This window comes from Emydura macquarii, unplaced genomic scaffold (assembly GCF_026122565.2).
Source record: "Emydura macquarii macquarii isolate MOO-44397 ecotype Brisbane River unplaced genomic scaffold, CSIRO-AGI_Emac_v2 contig_3470, whole genome shotgun sequence".
Classification (NCBI taxonomy): domain Eukaryota; kingdom Metazoa; phylum Chordata; order Testudines; family Chelidae; genus Emydura; species Emydura macquarii.
Genome location: NW_027133607.1, coordinates 7,568,197 through 7,590,991, shown reverse-complemented (window position 1 = coordinate 7,590,991; position 22,795 = coordinate 7,568,197). Strand labels below are relative to the sequence as shown.

Genomic DNA, 22,795 nt, shown 5'->3' with positions numbered 1-22,795 from the left:
GTTGCCTCAGATTAGCTGCACCACTGTCCGGGGACTACATAGCTCTCTCTTCTCCTTGGTAAGAAAACAGAGGTCCCAGGTGTCTGAAAACATCTTTTTTTTTTTCATTTCTGTCTCTAATTTGTCCACTCCTTGACATCATTTAGACACGTGTCCGGCTGCCAACTGGCATTCATAAAGCCCTTCCAGCATCTTATATCCCACCTCCCCAGACAGTCGACAGTCTTTATGTCCCTTACTCTTTCTCCCTTGGGTCCCAGAAGGCCACGATCACCCTGAAACAAAAAGGACAGTGAATTTTTTTCTCTACCATTGGCACATCACTCAATACACCGGTCTGTTTACGAACCGCTATTATATATAACTACAGCAACTTAGGCTCAGAGAATACAATTCAGCCGGGCGTCTTGAATCGCTTTGCAATGACTCACTCATCAGACAAAGTCGCAGGGAAGGGAAGTATCACTATCCCAATTTTAGAGATGGGGAAACCGAGGCCCAGAGGACTTAGGTGACGTGCAGAACAGCAGGAACCAAACCCACAAGCACGGATTGCCAGTCCCTTGGCCAAGCCCCTAGACAAAGCCTTTGCTATACAACACTCTCCTTTGTGTTTGGGGTTTCCCTAGGATTCCAAATGCAATACAGGGGGTGTCCCACAAAAGACAGACCCCTCGAATTCCTCATTGTCTAACAGGAATAATAAACCCCACAATACTTAGCACCTAAACACCACATCACGTTCTCAAAGCGCTGTACAAACGTCAACCGATTCACCCGTCAACAGCCCCTGGGGGCAGCTCAGTGTTATTTTCCCCATCTTACATATGGGGAAACAGGGACTGGCCCCATCGACGTGACACAATGGCCAGATTGAACATGGTGGTGGCCAAATGATGCTGCTAACGCGGTTTCATTCGTGTTTGTGTTAGAGAATGGCATTTTAGCATGAATAGCTCCATGGCTCTCTGCCAAGCATCTGGCCCTGGAAATCAGAGCATCCCTAGGTCTGCCTGTCTGAGGTGAGCATCCACCCAGCTAAGACGACTGCGGCTTACCCTTTCTCCTTTCACGCCGGGCAGGCCTTTCAGACCCTGCAAACACATGAAGCAACGTGTCACACAACGAAGAGCTGAGGGGGGCAATGCGGTAGCCAGCAGCAACCTCCTCGGGCGAGGGCAGAGCTCTAGGGGCAGGGGGAGTGCCCCGGGGAAGGGGTTCCAAGCGCGCCGCGCAGAGGGCTTGAGTTGTCTCTTCCCCACCCCAGGGTGACTCGGGAGAACATCAAAAAGTAGCTGGAGAGGAGAACTGAGCCCTGGTTGTGGCAAGTGTTTGGATCCCCAAAGGGAACCTGTCCCATATCCTCATGTGCACAGGGCAAAGCTCTCTATCTACCTAAGATACTGATATAGCCTCCCTCCCCCGGTATCTGAGCACCTCGCAACCTGTAATGGATTTATCCTCACAGCACTCCGGGGAGGCAGGGAAGTGCTATTACCCCACGTCATAGCACGGGGGGCCTTAGGCATCTAAATACCTTTGAGAATCTGGACCTAAGCACCTTGCCCTATGTCAGACAGGAAGCCTGTAGCACAGCAAGGAATTGACCGCTGGTTTCCCGGATGCCGGATGAGCACGCCAACCACTGAACCATCCCAAGCCCCAGCTGCACCCTGCAATGGGTGAACAAAGGGTTGCACTTTTCTGAATTCCCCATTTAGCTCTTTTCCTTCCTCTGGGGCTGTTGATTCTCAAAGCGGCGTGGGAGAAGACCTGTTGCTTCTCTATTTATAACCATCCTTCTTCTCCTGATGGGTGTATTCAATCCATCCTGGGAATACTGCAGAAGAAGCAGCATGAGACCCACTCTAGGGTCACCAGGGGATCCGTTCCATCCCACCCCCCGGGTCTACGGAAATTGGATGCAGGCTTCCATTGCTTTTGGCATATTAGACTTTGAACTAAATCATACTAAAACAGTCTGCACTAACATAGTGTCTATCATCCAAACCTCTCAAGGAAGGATCATTATCCCCATTTTACAGATGGGTGGGGAAAACAAGGCCCAGACATTTTAAGTGCATTGCACAGGACTGTGATGAGGTTGCCTACAACGGCAAGTAGCTGGATCTGCAATGGCCAGCAGCAAATATCTCCAGGATGGGGCTCTAGATGGGAGGGCTCTGACCTACTACAGAGAATTCCTTCCCAGGTGTGAAACCTTGCGTTGTTATTGCCATAGCTGGTCAGGGATTTTTCGCACATCACTCACTCCTCTAGGAACATAGGGCAGGAGTTTGTCCGCACTTGGAGCTTCTTGAGATCATGCAGGGAAAGAGATGAGGGGTACAGTGGTGCATGCTGAAACAATGAGCCTTTTGCAGATGGGTTGCACTGACTGGAATGCAAGTCACTTACACTCAGCGCTGTGGCTCCTGTTTTCAAATCCACCCATAAGATCTGCACCCCCAAATCCCATTAAAACCAGTGGGAACTGGGCTCCCAACCCTCTTTGGCTTTGAAAGCCTTGTCCTACAGCAGTATCCACATCTAGGACATCTCGCCAGCCAGTCTTGGGCCTGGTGCCACAAAACCATTCTCACAGACTTCAGGGGATGGGTCATTCCATAACTGCCCTGCTCTGTTCACTCCCTCTGTAGCATCTGGCTATGGCCAATGTCGGAAGACAGGAGACTGGGCTAGATGGGCCATTGGTCTGACCCAGTATGACCAGTCTTTTGTTCTTATTGGCTTACCGTCATGCCAACGGGGCCTCGGACTCCTGCAATGCCCTCATCCCCCTGTTAGCAAAGAGAGATTGAGTTTCATTACCGTGTCTAGGAATGATGAAGCCTGGATAATAGACTCACACGCCAGCCAGTGAGCCCTCTGTGCGTGGCGCTCCCACTGAAGTTTATGGACGGTCTTGTGCATAGAGGCCCAGCGATCTTTGACGATCTGGGCCAGAAAGCCTACAGGATCTGCCCTCTGCCATCAGCCTATTATTTAGCACACAATTCCCCTGCGGTAGGTGGAGAACGGTGACCAGGACAGCTTCCAAGTTACAGCATGTTCACCCCAAAGCTGCACTTACAGCTCTCCTGTGTGTGCCCAGGGAAAGGGAGGCAGGATCATCCTAGGCAGCAGCAGGTGAACAAAGGAAAAGATCCGGGCAGGGAAGGATCTTCTCAGCTCCCAATGTTTTAGGGAGGGGCCAGATGCGTTTCTATCGGGTCATTCTTTGCACACGCAGAGGGCCAGATTCTGTTGGCGCGGACTTCAGTGAGACCAACTGCCAGATGGCAGCCAGGATTTGGCCTGAAACACGCATCCCTGCTCTTTGCCGTCCACATTTGTGGATAGGAATTGTTTGCCTGTTATCGTCCTAACCCTTTCCAAAATGTGTATAAATGCACCCTTCATATAAAGTGTGACCCATGTGCCTGCAACTAGCTATAACACCCATTGAATCCTAGAAGAGGAGGGTTGGAAGGGACCTCAGGAGGTCATCTAGTCCAGCCCCCTGCTCAAAGCAGCACCCCCCCCGATTAATGCCTCTGACCTTCTTAGAACACCTATTAATCCTGTATTAACCCTTCATAAACCTCAATATACGGTGTAGCCTTGCTGGTTGATTCATCAAGTACATTTCGGCCTTTCAAGCTGAATCCTGGAAGATTTGTCCGACTGCAACTGCCAGACTTTCCTACATAGCTGAGTACTCCCCTTGAGGCCGGGTCTGATCTCAGTTACTCTCATGTAAACCCAACGTAACTCCAATGAATCCAGCGATTCACTTCAGATTCACGACAGTACTAAAGTGGAATCAGCTTCTCATCATTTCATTCCAATAATGCCCCTCCCTCCCCCCAATAACACCCCTTAGGAAGATTTACATTAGTGGTTGACATTCTCAGTCAGCGTTGCTTCCAGGCGCCTCTTTGACCAGCTCTCCTGGAAGCTGGTGGGTTTGTACAAAGGTCTAGCACAGGGGTCGGCAGCCTATGGCAGGCGTGCCGAATGTGACACGTGAGATGATTTTGAGCAGCACTCACTCTGCCGTTGACGCCAGGGTTGTTTATAATTTTTGGTGGTGCCGGGACTGGCTCCTGGGTCCGGGCGCTGGGCCCATGTCACGTGGGAGAGGGGCAGGGGAGGAGGATGAAGACTTGGCGCGCCACTTCTGAAAGGTTGTCAAGCCCTGGTCTGGCATGATCAAGTCAGTTTATTCATAGAACAGCCACGGAGGACGTAGCGTATGAAGATGTCTTCTCTAATTTGACTGCGTGAGGATTTGCATCCCGCCCCAGTGCTGCACCTTGGGCATGTGTTTATTCTGCTTAAACAACTCAGCTCTTGCTATTAAAATGTACTGATCTGAGGTTTATTTTTTATCAAGAATTATATATACGACAGAAGCACCTACAGGCCCCAATCTAGGATCGGGCCCTTTTATGACCAGCACTCTCCAGACATGTATGTTCATTTGTTAAAACTTTGCATGCATTTGATTCCCGGGGGGGAGGGGGAGCGGGGGAGAGATTCATTTTAATTCATTTTAAATGAACAGAAAGATCTGGGAGGCCACGTTTATGCCGGTGCCGATGAGGGTCTATGCCGGGCTTTTACTGCCCCAGCTGCACTGTCTTCTCTGCTTTTACTCTGCAGCGACACACCCTCAGTGAGGTCAGTATCAGCCTCAGACTCCATTACATTCACTTGCTGATGTGTGGCTTCCACCTGTGAGGCCAGGCGGGGAGGCTGAGTCCCTAGGAGCAGGGCAGGAGCACCTGGCCTGGTGGCTCAGAGAGAGACCAAGCAGCCAGTGCAATTCCCATGACGCCTCATTTGCGCAAGGGGAGAATCCACTTTGGGTGCAGATCACTGGTGCTGGGACGGAGCATCAGCTTCCTGCCAGTTCCACCAGGGCACAGGTGTCTGGGAGTAGTGCCATGGGGTGGCCAGATGGGGTCTCAGGAAGAATTCAGGAGGATTTGGGATCGGCACCAGAAGGGGCTTTTGACGTGAGCGACTGTTACGTGATGACCTGCTTAACACCTTCAGAACAGACACTGCAATTAGGGAACCCAGCAGAGCCAAGTGTGGCAATGAAACGACCTACCCAAGGGCCAGGCAGTCCACGGGGACCTCTCGGGCCTGCCGCACCAGGGCCGACCTCTCCCTGCACAACAGAAAGAAACACAAAGGTGACATTCCTGCACATTCCTCCTGACGGCGCCGGATCTCTCTGTTATTACGTAGGGCGTGATGCCAAGCTCACTGAAATCGGTGAGCGTTTTACCATCCACGCCCATGGGCATTGGCTCCATCACTTATATTGCACAGACCACAACTGCCGGGCCAAAACCACTCCCATCTCCCTGTTATTGCTCTAGTGCCAACAGCATGACAGTGGCCTCAAAGACAGGTGACAAATCACACCACCTGCCCAGAAGGGCCCACATCACTGAGAACATGTCTACGCTGCACAGTTAACCCAGGCTCTGACCCAGGCTTTAGCCACACACACCCCTACTACCCACACAGAAAAACCTCGGATCTGGGTTTGGAGGAGCGTTAAGCCATGGGCACCCTACCCGTTGAAACAAGGGCTGGAACGCGCCCGATTTGCAGGAAGGGCACCGACTAAATCTCTCGAGTGCTGACAGTCCTCCAACGCCATTTCCCCCAAAGGACAGAGACGTTATCTTGCAATTGACCGGGAAAGAATCCTAGAGCGTCTCAGCACACAGAAGAATGGGATATGGCCCCAGCACACACGGGCGAGCGCAGACCCCGGGAGTACACAGTGGTGCAGGCAGGGGGTTGGCGGTGGGGATGTTCACACCTGCGCAAGGCTCCCAAAGGGGCTCAGACCTGGGTGGCCATCACACGGGTTAACTGTGCAGTGCAGACAGACAACACAGGCAGGGGGCTGGCATGCAACGAAAAGCAGCACAACCGGGCAGGGCAGCTTTTATTGGTTCGCTCGTACATTTTTTTACAAGTGTGTGGGAAGTGATCATCCCTCGAGTAGGGGCCTGGTCTGAAGCCCCATTGCAACCCATGGAAAACCTTCTGCAGGCATGGGATCAGGCCTCTAGGCCGTGAACACTGCTTTGGAGGAGACCATTCGGGTGTGGGGGCCCTCAGGGAGAAAGGGCATGAAGGGGGAGCGGGTGGGGATGTCGGATGCGGTCAGGCGTGGCTTCCAGCTGTCTGGGGTGAGACAGGAGGCCGGGAGGAGTCACTGTGTTTCCTTCAGTCCTACTCAGAGTGCAATTCCCACCCCTCCATCCCTGCCCATGGCTTTGAGCCGAGGCTACCAGCTTCCCTGGCTTCTACCGCTCACCTTGTTCCCATTGGTTCCGGGCAGCCCTGCAATCCCCTGCGGAGCAAGGAGACAGACACTGTGGTTGGCATCACGGCCGATGCTCCGGGCCCCAAGGATCAGAGCGGGTGAGCGATGGCCGATTGTAATACGCACAGCAAAAGGGATTCAGTGCGGGTGAAGGGAGCTGGGCTGAGGGGCTGGGGGACCCAAACCCTCCTTCCACGGGACACATACAGCCTGGGCGGCAGCGGCACAAGCTTCCTGGTCGGGATCCCTCTGCCGTTGGGCCTCACTCTTGGCCAGGGACCAAATCTGCAGGTGGAGGGATCCGTGCACCATCCCCGCCCAGCCCCTGTGTAGGACTCCCCCTCAGAGTCCGGATTCAGCACAGTTCTGGGGTCTGTGCGCTAAGGGATCTGTGTTTGTACAATGCCTAGCCCGACAGGATCTGGGTCCAGGACCGGGCCTTCCAGGGAACACACATAATATGCAGTAACAAGGGTACGTGTAGCTCACTCGAGGAATGCAACAGTGAAAAGTAACCAGGGCAGCGCTGGGCAGATGTTACCAGCTGTTTCCCTCGCAACCATAATGAGCTCAGGATTGAAAATCATAGGTTACCTGTTTTCCCGGGGGCCCAGGAGGTCCTGACGGTCCTGTGGATCCAGTTCTGCCTCTCTTACCGCGTTCCCCCTTCAAACAGAAAAGCTGTTAAGAGGGAGGTGACTCTGCCCCCAGTCAGACAGAGGGGTGGGTCCCCCCTCCAGTTTCCCCATACACCGACAGCGAGAGGGACCTGGGCAGTAAAAGGCCTAGACATTAGAAGAAGCTTACAATGGTCAAAAAGCAACCGGGCAGTGGGTTGGTTTAATACAGGGGATGGCTGAGGAGCAGCCTCCACCTCCCCAGATCACACCACATTTTTCTAGGAATTATTAAAAGAATCCCAGCGGATGGCTCGATCCGCCGACAGATCTGGAGATCCATCCGCGAGAGAAAGCTTGTTTGGCCGCTGTTGGAGACAGGCTCCGGGGCTAGATGGAGCCGGGGGTCTGATCCAGGCTGACCAGGGCCAGGTGCAACTGTTGGGTAGGATCCTGGAAATTCTCCAGCGTGCTACCATCCACACAAGCTGCGAGAGACAAGGGGTGCCCCCGCTCACACCCCAGTTCTGGGCTTGATGCTGGACTCTCTAGGGGGAGGTTCTCCGGCCTGTATCGTACGGGAGGGCAGCTCAGATGCCCGCAATGGTCCCATGTGGCTTCACGGTCTCTGAGAGTTAATAAACATGGGGAAGAGGGGCAAAGACTGACCCACTGATGCAGGGCAAGAGGGAACAGGGACAGGCACCGTGCCAGGGGGGCAGTGTTTGGGAGGAGGCTACGGTTCGTTTGTCCCAGGCGGGACTGGCTGATTTGATCTAACATGAGATACGGCAGCTTCTAAGTGCCCCAGGGATTCAGTGCCGAGGACTGCTCTCCGTGTCACCTGGATCATCCCAACCGCAGCAGTGTTACCCAGCCCCACGCGTCATGCTGCTGTCCGCGCTGTAACGGCTGTGCGTGTAGCGCTTGGGACACGCAGCGTGAGTCTCATTAGCCTGGGATCCGGCCTGTGTCAGGGCGACCCGGCGATTTCCCTGGGAGGAAGCAATTTGTGCTCAAGCAGCAGGACGTGTGCGGAGAACAGCTCAGCCTCCAGAATCTCACAGGCAAGATTTCAGCTGGGTAAGAGGGGGGAACGGTGGCCCTGGGACTGGCTGCCCCACGCTGGGTCAGATCCCTCCCACCACCCCCTCTTTTCAGAGAGCCCCGGCGTCTGTTTGCAGCCTTGTGATTGTGGATGCAACAAAGTCCTTTCTCTCCCACTCCCTGGTACCCATGCCAGGTCACCTACCTTCTGCCCCGGCATGCCAGGCAGACCCTGGGCTCCTCTGTCTCCCTGTGAACCTGGAATCCCAGGATTGCCGCGGATGCCTTGGATGCCCTGCATGCCCGGAGGTCCCGGGGCCCCAGGCTCCCCCTGTTGCAAAGGAATCGCGTGGACATAGTCACAGGGCGAGAAGCGGGGCTCCCCGGTACAACACCTCATTAGCCAGGACCCGCAGGCCACTTGCAAAGGCTTCTTGGCTCCCTTGTGGTCTACTCTCCTTCTGGATTCGACTGGTGAATCCACTGAGAGCCCACGCGAGGAAGGGCCAGGGCTGACAGGCACCTCTCTGCACGCTGCTACCCAGGTGTGACCTGCGACACGCCCTTCCCCGCCCAGGCCTTGGCACCCGCACAGCTCACGTTCCCACCAGCGTCCTGCAGCAGCACATCTCAGCTATGCACCCCTCACGCCCCACACAGCTCTGCCTGAGCATCTTAATGCTGGCCTGCGAGCTCACCTCTCTGATTCCAGATCGAAATGGCCAAACCAATGCACCCCAGTCCCGACAGCACCCCATCTGGGGATCTCCCCCACACAGCTGGGCTGATACACTTCGCCCCCGATTCGTCAACATCGCGCTCCGGCCAGGGTAAAACCGCCGTCCGCCTGCCCACCCCAACGGAGACGTCGCCGTGCAGGAGATGCACGCTCACTCCCTGGAGCTGGGAGTTTGGGAGCGTTGGAGGTCTTGCCCTCCAGAGCCTCGACTGGCTTAGGTAGCCCCGCTTTGCAAGCCCCAGTGAACCCCGTGGCCCCTGGGTGTCTGCCTGCCCGGTGGTGGTGGGATCAGCTAAGGCGCACAAAGAGTGAGAGTCTTGGATGATGGGCACACAGAGTGAGATCCTGCACACTTACCTTATGCCCTGGGGACCCAGCCTGACCAGCAGGCCCTCTGAACCCAATTCCTGGTTCTCCCTGGACAGACAGACAAGAGGAGGAGATTGAGAACAATCAGAAACGCGCCACTTCCTCCATCATGGGTCCGTCAAAATCATACTGGACACTTCACTACGTGCCGCTCACTTAAGGCCCAACTCCCACTGAAGTCAATTCTTCAGGGTTGGGATCTACAGAACCTTCCCAAGATGCCCGATAGATAGATGGATAGATAGATAGATAGATAGATAGATGGGTGGATGGGTGGATGGATGGATGGATAGATAGATAGATAGATAGATAGATAGATAGATGGGTGTAAGGCCACGGCGGCATCTGCCGTTCAGGGAGGAGAGTTATACGACCCGTTCCCACAGGGAAAGAACCACAGAGTGAAGCTGAGCAGCTCTACCCTGGAGAAAACGCAAGAGACAGCGGTAGGCAGCAGCTGTACATCTACAGCGATTAGATCGATATATTCAGCATTACTGAACAAAGCCCTTTTGCGTACAGAGACGAGCCAGGACAGGACAGCGGCAGACGAATCCTAGTGGTGAAAAACCAGCAGCCTGTGAAGGAGAGCTTTTGAGTATGGCACCAAAGTCATCGTTTACCTTTTGACCATTTTCGCCTCCATCTCCTTTGGTGCCCTAGGGATGAAGAGAAAGTCCCAGAGCCCATGATCATTGCTGGGGAAGAGGGTCGGGTGAAATGTGCCCAGGTCAGAGATTTCTGTGCGGTATGCAAGGGGCACAGAGGATCTCCGGCTAGTCATAACTGTGGGCTAGGAACTGCTGCTTCCACTTCCCAGGAGGGCCCATGAAGCATGATCACAGAGCAAAAGGAACGGAGAGCATTCGCTGCGTGCTCCTAAGTGTCTATAGATAAGTCATAGATCTTCCCTGCCCTCTCACCCTGGGGCTCACCTGTCTCGGGCAGGTATGAATGGGTTGTTTTTCAGGTCAGAGTCACTGCTTTGGGGGTTAAAATCCAGGAGCTCTTGTCTGTGGGAAGCAGCTTCAAAGGAGACAGCCAGATGCTTTTAAGCACCAGGAGCAAACAATCTGAGGGTCACACTACTCACCAGCAGCCTGCTTTCCCAAATTCACGGTTGATCTGGTCAGTAGTAGAGCGAGGCTTGAACCAAAGGGGGTCTGAATGCCCCAAACGTTGGGGGAATTTGGACCTGGGTCTTTATCTTTCCTATGGGCAAAACCCACACTCTAGATCCCGATAGTCAGACCATAAGAAACTTCTGATCTGGATCCAGATCCGGACTTTGCAGCTCAAGTTTTCTCCGGGCTCCCCCATCTCCCCTTGCAATGAGAAGGCCTCTGCTCAGACAGTTGCCCATTTCTTCCTCATCTCCTTCACTACAGAGCACGCATGTTCCAGACAACTCTGCGGAGTGACCATTTAAAGACTCCGCCCCCCACCACAAACCATGCTGATTCGTGGAATTTCTTCCCTCCTCGTTCCCAGGACATTTACACAGTGACACTCCTGCGACTGCAGTTACAACAGACCAAGTATACCTGGTGGCCCAGCCTGCTTTCCAATCCTCATCATGGCAAACCCCAAAGGCACACAGCCTCCTTGCAGACTGAATGCCACCCAGCTCGATCCCTAGCTACTAGGTCCTTAAGGCAGTCTAGCTAGATGTGCAGTCTATGTCCATCACCGGCAAACTTATTGCACCATCGAAGTTTTAGCAACCCATGATTCCTGGCCATGCACTGGGATCCCCATCAGTGCTTACCCCATCAGCCCACAAGTGGCACAGTATAGACTCAGTGCAATCCACTTCAATGGCTCTGGACGCTGGACAAGTGATTTAAAAGGCCTGCCCAGCACTGTCTTTCACCGATAGCTGGTGGGAACGTTGTATGATCCCTCCCGCTCTGTCACCCTGGGTTCACACCGGCCCCTCGTCTCTCCCAGTCTGCAGCAATGCTGCCGCCAACGGGGTTCTTGCACAAGACCCTTGGTGCTGCTTCCTTGCCCTGACTGAGAGCCACGTCCGCCTTCCTTTCGCATCGTTTAACACTTTAATATTTCCAAGTGGCTTATTTCTTTAGCGCGTGGTTTTCAAACTGGGGTACGCATACTTCTAGGGGTACCCGAGCTCTCATCAGCGGGGACGGGAGAAACATCCTTTAACGGCGGACAGGCCGGGCTCAGGAGGGGAGTGGAAAGATGCACGTCTGCGCAGGTTCGGTCAGGCAGGGCACGTGGACGCAGGGCTGGCCTTATGGGTGGACCACGTGGGCAACTGCCCAGGGCGCCGTGGTCAGGAGGTGAGGAGCAGGGCAGGCCTGGGGCGCAAGGCCCTGGAAGGGATCTCGGGACAATGTGGGGTGGGGAGGTCGTGCTTAATGTGTACTCTGGGGCGGCCAGAGATCAGCGGCTGTGGGGCGGGATCGGTGGCACATACACATACAGGCCAGCCTCACTTCTGCGCTGCTGCTGGCGGTGGTGCTGCCTTCAGAGCTGGTGCCCGACTAGCAGCCGCCGCTCTGTGCTCTGCCGTCAGAGTGGTAGCCACTGGCCAGAGAACAGAGGCTGTGGACCAGAGAGCGGCGGCTGCTGGGGTGCCAGCAGGGGTGCCAGCAAAGCTCCTGTTTATTCAGTCATGCAAATGGCCCTTTTACTAAAGACAAAGGAGTGAAAACCCCAGAAAATACAGGATTTGAGCATCACCAAACATTAGTCACAAGCTTTTTTTTTTCCTGAAGCATCAAAAGCTCTCATATACTCAACTATATTTCAGAAAACATAAAAGGACAAATTTTCACAGAGGTTTCTGCCAGTGCACAGAACAAACCCCACACCTGTGTCCACATTTACAACATTTACCCACCAGCAGTCGTGTTTGGATAGGTATATTCCGACCCCATTTCAGAGGAGGGTGAGCAGTAGACTCTATTATTCGGAAAGGGGCATGCAGCCGAAACATTTTGACAAGCACTGCTTTAGCGCGACCTGTGACGTTAAAAAAGGCCACACCCCCCAGCAGAGCACATTGCTATGAGCGCCGAGAGCGGTACAGCAACAACCTCGGGGCATCCTGCTTGAACTCTGCCGCTGAGCCGGACAGAGGGGGCCCAAGTCCCACGGCTTTGCACCTCCCACCATCCTTTCCACCAGTGCAAAGAGACCGTGAGATGCTCCCTGTTCAGATCCGGTAGCACTGCTCCCCCCATTTTGCACAAACAGAAGGCACAAGGCAGTAAGGAACTCAGGTCAGATGTATTTTTGGGCCCTGTCTCCTGGCAGCTGATCTTTCATTATTTACATATATGCAAGCTCAGGATACTCTTGAAGCAACCAGGGCCCCATTTAAATCATCCAGAATCCAGATCCAGCTGGTACTTGAGTTAGTAGCTGGCTGGCAATGGCTAACCGGGGACTTAGCCCAGAGAAGCACTGCCTGTGTCAAAAATTGCTGCAGCACACAATACAATTGAAAGATACCTTTTCTCCTTTGTCTCCCTTGGCTCCAGAAGATCCCTTTTCTCCCTGTAAAACAAAGAAACGCTCCTTCACTCCTTTGTCCTAGCCTCAGGGACTGACCAGAACCCTGAATCTGTCCAGCTGGTGCCTAGGTACCACCGTGATGGGCACAATGGAAATACGCCGAGTGAGACTAGAGAGAGGACAAGGCGGGGGCAGACGTACGGTCGTTGTAGATTGGGTGGGAACAAGGGAGATTTGCTGTTATACTAACACAGGGAGGGGGGTCTAGAGCAGTGGGTCCCAGCCTTTTTGAGTGAAAGCCCCACTAGTTAACACTAGGTACAACACGCCCCCCTGTCATCCCCACCGGCCATAAACACATAAAACGATAATAATAATAACAACACTAAATGACATAATAATAATAAATTACTTTTACCTGAGTAAGAAGCAAAGCCTTCCCTGGTGCAGCCACCACCGCACGCCCCATGTGGCCCCCCCTTTTCCCATCCCTCATGGACTGAGGGTAATGGAGGCGGGCTCTGGCGGGTTGGCCGGGGCTGTGCCAGACCCCCACCGGCGCGGGGCTGCTCCTCTCTGGCCATGCGCTGGGCACTTGGGGGGCTAAGTGACCTCAATATTACTGAAGCCTCATGGACCCCCTGGAATCTTTGGTGCCCCCCCAAGGGGGTCCCGCCCTCCAGGTTGGGAACCGTTGGCTTATAGGATAGAGCTGGGTGACAAGTGATTCTCCTCACTCCCCCCGAATATTTCAACCAAAAAACCCCAATCTCTTTTCGTCTGAAATTTCCAAGGAAAATGTTGATTATTTGGGGGAAACCTGAGTCCTGAAAAGCTTGGGCTGAAAACCAAATGATCTGGATTTGGAAATACTGCCATGGGGCCTCACGGGAATGATGGTTTACAGGCCTCTTCAATAGGGTGGGCTACATGTCCGAGGGGCGGAGGGAGAGGTCTGCCTGCTTCCTACAGCAGCCCTTATAGGCTGCCCTTCCCCAGGGGGCAGGGAAGTGGGGAAGGCAGCCAATCAGAGGGGGTTTTCCCCAGGGCTGAAATTTGCATGAGGGCTGGGGCTCCTTGTGATGACATCATTGCGAGACTCACTCCAGCAAGGCTTTTGCCCTGCCAAGACCTGCTTGCAGTTTCTCCTGCAAACTTGGAGGGCAACACTAACAAATGACGCACAGCTGCCTCCTCTCAAATGTCGCAGTGGGCCTGGGCCAGCCCAGATTATGTCTGCACCTTGTAAACCCGGGTCTGTGAGACCCCGGCTTGCATACTTGGTGTTTCCAAGCCCACGCTTGTGCATCCACACTGCTTTGTGGCTTACCGTTGCTGGACTAGGGTCTCACAGCTGTGCTCACACATCCAGACTGCACTACACAGACCTTCTGACTCAGAACAGTGGCTTGAGCTGCATCCACACTGCAAAATCACAGGGCTTGGATCCAAGTCACAGGACCCAGGTTCTGCATGCTTACTGACCCAAGTCAGAACCATTTGTTGTGGACGGAAAGATGGGCTCAAACCTGAGTCAGCCCCCGGGCTTAGTGTGCAGTACTCTTGAACTCCCTGACCTCAGCTGCCCATCTGTAAAATGGGGATAATGCTACCTCCTTCCTCCCAAATTTTGTCTGTATTATGTATTGAGACTGAAAACTCTTCAGGGAAGGGACTGTCTTACTATACGCATGTACAGCACCTTGCACAATGGGGCCCTGATCTCAGCTGGGGCTTCTAGATGGCATTGTAATAGAAATAACAAACAGCAAGAAGAATTGACACCCCACTTTGCTCTGGTGCAAATGACTTTACAAGGCATAGGGCCATGAGTAGTCAGGCCCAGTATGGGCTGATGGTTATTTGGGATTGTAAAGGAATGTAATTTGTCTTCAACTACAGACTTTTCAGCTCAGCTTTACGCTGGAGTTCAGATTCTGTGGTCCGTGGGGTTGGGGTTTTACCTTTGTTTGTTTTGTTAAAACATTAAACAGAAACTCAGACCTTTTGACCCTGGAATAGCGCCAGTTCTGAATCCACCGTGTCTGATTCCTGCTTCTGCAAAAAGAAAATAGACTCACACACACACAATCGAAAAAGGAGATTCTGGACAGAATGAGGAAGATCCAGCTGTGTCTAACACACCCAGACCTATAGTAACAGCTCTATCAAATAAATATATTACCTTGCTTCTCCCTGGGCCTTGAGATCCTGGATATATCTTGATAAAAAGAAGAGGGAGGAGGCTTTCAGAGGCGAGCATATGAGTGCCTGCTAATATTTCAAATTTCAGAGCTATGTCATCCACAAGACGTGGAAAACTATTTGAACATGGAGGCAGGTTACACATCTCATGATCAGTGCCACCATTCTCCTTGTGTCCCGATGCCAACCGGGGTGAACTGGGCGCACTCAGCGGACAAGTTACATATTAGCAGGAATCAGTGAACTCTTATAGGGGGTCACTGAGCAGCAGCCTTATCCACGTGAACCTAGGGGTGAATGTCACAAAAGGACCTCATTGGACCTCTTCCGAAATGAGGCTGTGGGACCTGAGAGCAGAATGTAGCCTATTGTCCAGTTTTTCAGTGTTACCAATGCACCGAAAAGGAAGATAAGTGAAATTTTAAGATCAACGCACAACTAACTTCATTATCTGGAGTACATCTGATTTCTGCTCCCCGTGCCCTTGAAGAACAAAAGGCTTCAGAGCCCCTAACCCAATGGTCAGGAAGGCAGCAAATGCTCGGTTGAGGTCTCCACACCTCTTCCCAAAAAGAACATTAGTGTTACAAGACAAAAACCCAACAAGGAATTTACATAACGCAGGAAATGCCTACTTAAATGCCTAGCTCCTTCACGCACACCACAACTGTGTCACTTTAACTCTGCCCCATCGGGATGGGAATAGGGTCATCACAGTACGTTGCTCCTCCCTAGCAAAAATTTCGTTTGTGCCAACCACAGCTCCCCATCGGTGCTCCTATTCATGAGGTCCACAAGGTGAACTGGGTGCAGAATCGGGGCCACAGCTGGGAAATGCTTTCTTGTTTAAAAGAACCAGTCTCCACTAGAATTTCTTTTTTTAAAAAAGTCATGGAAACATTTCCATCAGTCTTAAGTTTTGTAACAGCTTTTACCAAACCTACTTTTCAGGCCAAAGGTGACCCGTCCCTTTAAAATGTTCATCAAGCATTCTATGCTCGCCAAAACATTGGCCCCTGAGCAGGTCGGAAATCGTCAGAGAGACATTTTTCCGAGAACGTGGATTTCCTCTGACTGAGCTGCATAGTGCATCATTAGCGTCACATAACTGCGGTCCATCATGGCCCAGGGAGATGTAGTTTGGCCAGAGAGCCCAGCACACAGGGAGGAAAAAGGGCACATGGCATCCAAAGTACAACTCCCATGAGGGACTGCAGCACCGTAAGACGATGCAGTCTAACACTGAACCAACCGAAAATGAAACATTTGACATTTTTCAAATAACACCTTTTTTTGCATTTGTTTCCACTATAAATCTGAACAGTCCGACTCTTTGTGCCGGTTTGGGATGAAACGAAATGTAGAAATAGCGAGAGTTCCCGCAGGACAGAAATCCCGATTTTTGCTCTGCCCTAACGCTGAAAAACTCTTTAAAGTGTTTCATATTTCCAGTCTGACATACGTAACTGCAATAAAACAGCTATGTATAATTGCGTGTGTGTGTGTGTGTGTGTATTATAGATATATTTGCTGCTAGAGACGGGAGGTATGGCCTTCCTCCGAGATTGACACTGAGGGAGGGCCGTCCGCCCCCTGGTGGGTGGAACCCAGAAGTCCATGCCTGCCAGACCGGAAGCAGATGGGCGGGATCAGGACCAGAAGTATAAGAGGTGGGCCCGGTACCTCAGTTGAGCAGCAGACGCTGAGGGAGAAAGATGCCTCCTGCCTGCTGCCGGCCCCTGAGTCCACCAGAGAGGTCTGCCAGTCCAGCGATGACCCCGAGCTACCAGAATGGCTGGAGATGCCCGACACCGAGGAACTGCTGGGCTTACCACTAGCTGAGTACCCCAACGAGGTGCTATAGCCGGGGGCTATAGGCTGTTTGCTCACCCCACCCCGCTGCCTGAGGGCCGGGACTATAGACTACTTGCTCACACCACCCCGCTGCCTGAGGGTTGGGGCTCATGACTGTGGGATTGCCATATGAGGCCGGGGAGTCCACAGAACTGCTAACTTCCCCTCCAATCGTAGCTGTTCCCACAGCACGTAGCAGCCAGGAGGTGTGGCCTCCTTCCGAGATTGACACTGCGGGATGGCCGCCACCCCCCGCCTATGCCTAAAATCGCCTACGGTTGTACACACACACACACACACACACAACCTCCTCAAAGCTGGCTGTTATGTTCTATCACTGATTAGTGTCGGGTTCCCTTTTCCGCTCGTGTTCTTTAAGCCTCAGACACTTCCCCATCTCTCTCAGCAGTACCAGGGGGCGTTGGTTTGGCTGCTGGTGCGGCTCGTTCTATTATTTACGGGGAGCGTTTCACCCTCACTCTAGGTTCATTACTATTTTTAATGAGCGAGGAAGCAGCAAGTTCTGTTGTCCCATGTCTATCTCTGCAAACACTGCAGCTATTCAGCCATCGCTTACCACATGTCCAGCCGGGGATTTCTTTACTCCAGGGGCACCAGGTGAGTGAACCTGTACGGGGCAATAAGAAGTTATTTCCACTTCCTTCCAAGTAGTGCTGATTGCTTTGCGCTCATGCAGAACAGACTGAGGTGGTGGAAATGGGGGTCTTACCATGTGCCTCTGTCTCTCAGCTGTTCTTCTGACTCGAACACGGCTCCTTAACTCAGGGTCATCCACTGGATCTGCATTCTCCTGCTTGAAGGAAAACAGCATCCCTTAAAGCACCCAGATGAGTAAATCAGATTATATTGTAATTTTAGACTGCGCCATAACTTATTGCTACTTCAAAAAAGCCAAAACATTGCCATTGCAAATGTTAATTGCAGGATTGTCACTGAATTGTTCAGGTGTGCCCAGGTAGAATACACCTGCTGTGCTGCTGAGGATACCGGGTACATCCAGGAGGAATGCACCTGCCTTTTGGGCAATTACATGTACCAACCATTTTAGGTAACACACAACTGCAGTGTGCTCAGTGCACCAGCTGAGACTACGTACAAAACACCTGCTGTGGTGCTCTCTGGACCTGGTATATTCCATTGAAATCACTGGAATATTAATGGCCAATGGTATCAACATCACGTGTGATGAAAGGCCAGATGGGAATAGCTTAATCTGCAACTTGCAGCTGTTTGTAATGCTTGTGTTTTGGGACGTTCTGAGCAACGTATGTGTGCGATGTAAAACCTGTGCTAAGGTTCACCTGCCCTAGCAGTAAACTTTCAGTCCCTGTAAGAGTTCCTACATGTTAATTGCACCCAATTATCTGCTCCTGTATTTTGAAAGTGAGGAAACTTAGAAGTTGTCAGACATTACTCCCCACACCACACTGAGACACACACCACTGTGTTCTTACGGGGAACCAGCAGAACATGAAAACAAAGGAAATGAGCGATTCATGATGAAATAAACCTAACTGCCCCAGTGGAACGTAGATCTTCATCTGTGGCAGAGTCAAGAATAGAACCCCATTTTTTAAACTCCCACCCATATGTTTTAACCACAAGTTCGTTCTTCCTCTCAGACCTAACTGCATGTGACCAGACAAATAGGTCCAGATTCTGGTAATTTTCACCTGGATGCATGTCCATCACCTGCTGACTTTAATGAGACTCTTCATGGAATAAGGTGCTACTCGACATGAGAAAGGGAATCAAAATCTAACCCATCATGACAGAAATACCAGCCCTCAGAGAAAAAGAATTGTAGCTTCAAAATACTGGTACCAAGCCCTACAGCACAGTGGTGGTTTCCGTCTGCTATTTACAATGTTGTGGAATTGATTTGTTATAGGAAGTGTGCATGAAATTCACCCCGTTGCAGAAGGCCAGCACAAGATCTGTATGCATCACTTTGTTCCAGTCAAACCTTCTGCATAGGAGCGGATTTTACCCTGAATACATTGTAAGCCCTTTGGGGCAGGGTCTGTCGTTTTGTTCTGCGTTTGTACAGCGCCTAGCACAATGAAGTCCTGGGCCAAGTAGCTGTGGCCAGTATGGGAAGTAGCAGTTGCTTGCCACCAGTTGAGGAACAAATAAAGAGAAGTAATAACAGTACGAGTACTGCCTGAGACCTCCCATCCAACCGTCTTGGACAGTGCACAAGAATCCTATCGTGCCAATTCTCCGGGAACTCCCAGCCTGAATTGTGCTGTTTTCTTTTCCAGCCTGAACATTCAGTGGCTAATGACGGTTCTTCTGAAGCAGCTGGTATGGGCCTCCAAGATGTAAAGGTAACAGGCCTCTTCTGCTTGTCTTGTGTAGCTCCTTTCACATCCCTTACTCCATAGGAGGTAACACGTTTCGGTTCCTAGAGATCCAGGCCTTGCTCCTGGAAACTGCTACACCCAGGGCATTGACGTTAACATGGGTGCAATGGCAAAGACGCACAGAGCAGCTTGCAGGCCTGGAGCCCTACAGATGGAAGGTTCCTGCTATAGTCCCCATAGCTATTATTCTTTATTTGTAGCACGTAGGAGCCCCAGTCATGGACCAGGACCCAACTGTGCTAGGTGTTGTAAACTTGGGCGAGTCAATGTCACTGCTGTGTGCCTCAGTTTCCCCATCTGTAAAATGAGGATAATGATTGCTGTTTTTAAAGCACTTTGAGAGCTACTGATGAAAAGGCTAGATAAGAGCTGGGTATTTATATTATCATATATTAACAAAAAAACAGTCCCCTCCCCAAAGTTTATAATCTAACCTAATTATCCAGGGCTGTATCTTTTAAATTGTGTTGTTATAGCAGGTGCAAGTAGCATCCACTGTAGTTAAACCTGCAAAATAGCTCCTGTTTTATCACCCTCTTTTCACATGCTTGTAACTTTCCCAAACTTTCATCTTTTGGGCTGAAACTTTCTTGGTAAAATCTTCCAAGTAGGAAAGTGTTTCTGCCGCCCTCTACTTGGATTGGAGTTACCCATTTCTCTGACCAAGTTCATTTGGTTCCACCATCCACTTTTAGTAAACCCTTATACCACAAAGAAATTGGACCTCCGGCGCCAATTGCTTGAGTTATTATTGACTCAACACTTGTCAAAGGCCTCATGAACCTTTTAATGGTTACACTTCCTGATTAGAGCTGCTGCTAACAACCGGCTATATTTATCTCTAGCTAAATTGTCCCCCGGTGGGTATGGAGTTATTTAACTTGAGCCACGCTCCAAGTAAAGAGATGGAGGCTGGTATCTTGCCATCATTGCATGCATATTACTCCCACTGAAGTTAATAGGAGTTCTACATCAAAAATCCACAGCAGGAGACTGCTTTGGACTGAGATTAGATTGGGCTTTGGCGTTTCAGAGGGTTTCGTTTGGCTATCAGAATGCAAGGGCCTTTTATAGACCCACTGACAACTCATGGGAAATGTTCCATCTGTAGAAACAATAATGCCTTGATTGCTGCTAGAGTCATTTGCATGACAATAGGATATGTGTGGGCTCTGCTCCTCTCACTATCCCTCACCCGAAGGCAGAATTTTCTGGGCTTCACTTCAGCAGGACGACACTCAGGAGTAAGCGTTGGCAGGATGGGCCCATAATTATTGCCACAGCAACTAAACACAACATTCTAATCAGGGGATCCTGACTTAATGTATAGACTTTTCTACATATTCACAGAAGACCAGACGGGACCATTAGATTGTCTCGTCTGACCTCCCGCACAACACAGCCCACATATTTACATCAGAAGTATGGGTTGATGAATGGACTATAAGGTGGATAGAAAGGCGGCTAGATCATCGGGCTCAACAGGAAGTGATCAACGGCTCGATGTCCCGTTGGCAGCCGGTAACAAGCAGAGGGCTCTAGGGGTCGGTGCTGGGGCTGGTTTTGTTCAACATCTTCATTACTGATCTGGAGGATGGGGTAGATTGCACCCTCAGCAAGTTTGCAGATGATACTGAGCTGGGGGGAGTGGGAGATACACTGGAGGGTAGAGATAGGATACAGAGTGACCTAGACAAATTGGAGGATTGGGCCAAAAGAAATCTGATGAGGTTCAACAAGTACAGGTGCAAAGTGCTGCACTTAGGACAGAAGAATCCCATGCACAGCTAAGGACTGGGGACCGACGAGCTAGGCAGCAGTTCTGCAGAAATAGTCCTAGGGGTTACAGAGAACAAGAAGCTGGATATGAGTCAGCAGTGTGCCTTTATTGCCAAGAAGGCTAACGGCGTATTGGTCTGCTTTAGCAGATCGAGGGAAGTGATTATTCTCCCCTATTTGGCACTGATGAGGCCTCATCTGGAGTACTGTGTCCAGTTTTGGGCCCCCCCAGTACAGGAAGGATGTGGACAAATTGGAAAGAGTCCAGCGGAGGGCAACAAAAATGATCAGGGGGCTGGAGCACATGACTTATGAGGAGAGGCTGAGGGAACTAGGCTTGTTTAGTCTGCAGAAGAGAAGAATGGGGGGAGGGGGATTTGATAGCAGCCTTTAACTACCTGAAAGGGAGAACCAGGGAGGATGGAGCTAGGCTGTTCTCAGTGGTAGCAGATGGCAGAACAAGGAGCAATGGTCTCAAGTTGCAGTGGGGGAGGTCTAGGTTGGATATTAGGAAAAACATTTTCCCTAGGCAGGTGGTGAAGCACTGGAATGGGTTACCTGGGGAGGTGGTGAAATCTTCATCCTTAGAGGTTTTTAAAGTGTGGCTTGACAAAGCCCTGGCTGTGATGGTTTAGTTGGGGTTGGTCCTGCTTTGAGCAGGGGTTGGACTAGATACCTCCTGAGGTCCCTCCCAACCCTCATCTGCTATGATTCTATGCTATTTCACCCAGTTGCGCCCAATAACTTGGGCTTGACTAACGCATATCTTGTGTTTGGCTGAAGCACAGCTTCCAGAAGGGTGGCCAATCTTGAGTTGAAGACAACAGAAGACAACTAATCTGCCTCTCCCCGTCCCAGTTTGTTTGAGTGACTAACCCCGTTTTGCCAAATATAGACACAAATTAGGCACAATTCCCAACTTGAATTTGTCTGGCTTCAGCTCTTAGCCACTGAATCTTGTTCTGCCTTTCTCCAGCAGAGTAAAGAGCCCTTTAGTACTTGGTATTTTCTCCCTATAAAGGTACTCGCACACTGCAATCCAGTCACCTCTCAATCGTCTCTTTGACACGCTAAACAGATTGAGCTCGTTCAGACCCTCACTGTAAGGCATTTTCTCCAGCCTTCAAATCATTTTTGTGGCTCTTTTTTGCACCCTCTGTAATTTTAAATAGCCTTTTAAAATGTGGACACCAGAACTGTATTCCCAGTATTAGCCTCACCAGTGTCCTACAGAGAGGTAAAGATCACTTCCCTATTCACTACTCCCCTGTTTATACATCCAAGGATCACATTGGCCCTTTTTACCACAGCATCTCATGGGGAGTTCCCCTTCAGCGGCTTGTTCCCTATAACCCCTACATCCTTTTCAGAGTCACTGCTGTGGCACCCACCAGTGCAGTATCTAAGCATATCAATAGACTTAGGCTTGCAATCCCCCTGTAAAGTAGATGTATAGGTATTATCATCCTCATTTTATAGATGGGGAAACTGAGGCACAGAAAGGTTATGGTCTAAAGGTTTGATCCTGTGAATTTTTCCATGTGAGTGGCTTCCTCATGGAGCCCCAGGGGTCTGCTGACATGAAAAAACTTGCAGGACTGTCATGTACATTTTCAGAAGTAGCCATGGATTTGGGTAGCCTCAATTTTGGGGTGCCTAATCGGAGACCCCTGGGGACTGATTTCTACACAAAATGCCATTTGAAATCAATGGGAGCTGTGGGTGCCCAGCACTCCTGATAATCCAGGCTCTGGCTGTCTCCAGTTGGGCTCCCAGCCATTGAAGCACCCCCAAAATACGAGCCACTTTTGAAAACAGAGGCCTAAGGGACTTGCCCAAGGTCACGTGGGACATCTGTGGCAGAGCACAGACTAGCACCTAGAATTCCTGGGTTCCTGTTATAGCCCTTTAGCCACAACACTTTCCTCTCCAGAGAGAGGCACCAAGAAAC

At 51.3% G+C, this 22,795-nt stretch overlaps 1 protein-coding gene across 1 annotated transcript in view; it reads right to left on the bottom strand.

The window, feature by feature from the left end:
- The window catches only part of LOC137144555 (collagen alpha-1(VII) chain-like), a 188,413-nt gene that overhangs the window by 65,382 nt on the left and 100,236 nt on the right, over positions 1–22,795 (bottom strand). Inside the window, exons 63-76 of the mRNA XM_067534946.1 lie at positions 17,409–17,489; positions 17,256–17,306; positions 14,805–14,840; positions 14,624–14,677; positions 12,617–12,661; positions 9,757–9,792; positions 9,122–9,181; positions 8,231–8,356; positions 6,956–7,027; positions 6,353–6,388; positions 5,123–5,182; positions 2,757–2,801; positions 1,059–1,094; positions 240–275 (exon numbers count right to left, since the gene is read on the bottom strand). Coding sequence (XP_067391047.1) covers positions 240–275; positions 1,059–1,094; positions 2,757–2,801; positions 5,123–5,182; positions 6,353–6,388; positions 6,956–7,027; positions 8,231–8,356; positions 9,122–9,181; positions 9,757–9,792; positions 12,617–12,661; positions 14,624–14,677; positions 14,805–14,840; positions 17,256–17,306; positions 17,409–17,489 — 774 coding nt within the window. The remainder of the gene's footprint in view (positions 1–239; positions 276–1,058; positions 1,095–2,756; positions 2,802–5,122; positions 5,183–6,352; positions 6,389–6,955; positions 7,028–8,230; positions 8,357–9,121; positions 9,182–9,756; positions 9,793–12,616; positions 12,662–14,623; positions 14,678–14,804; positions 14,841–17,255; positions 17,307–17,408; positions 17,490–22,795) is intronic.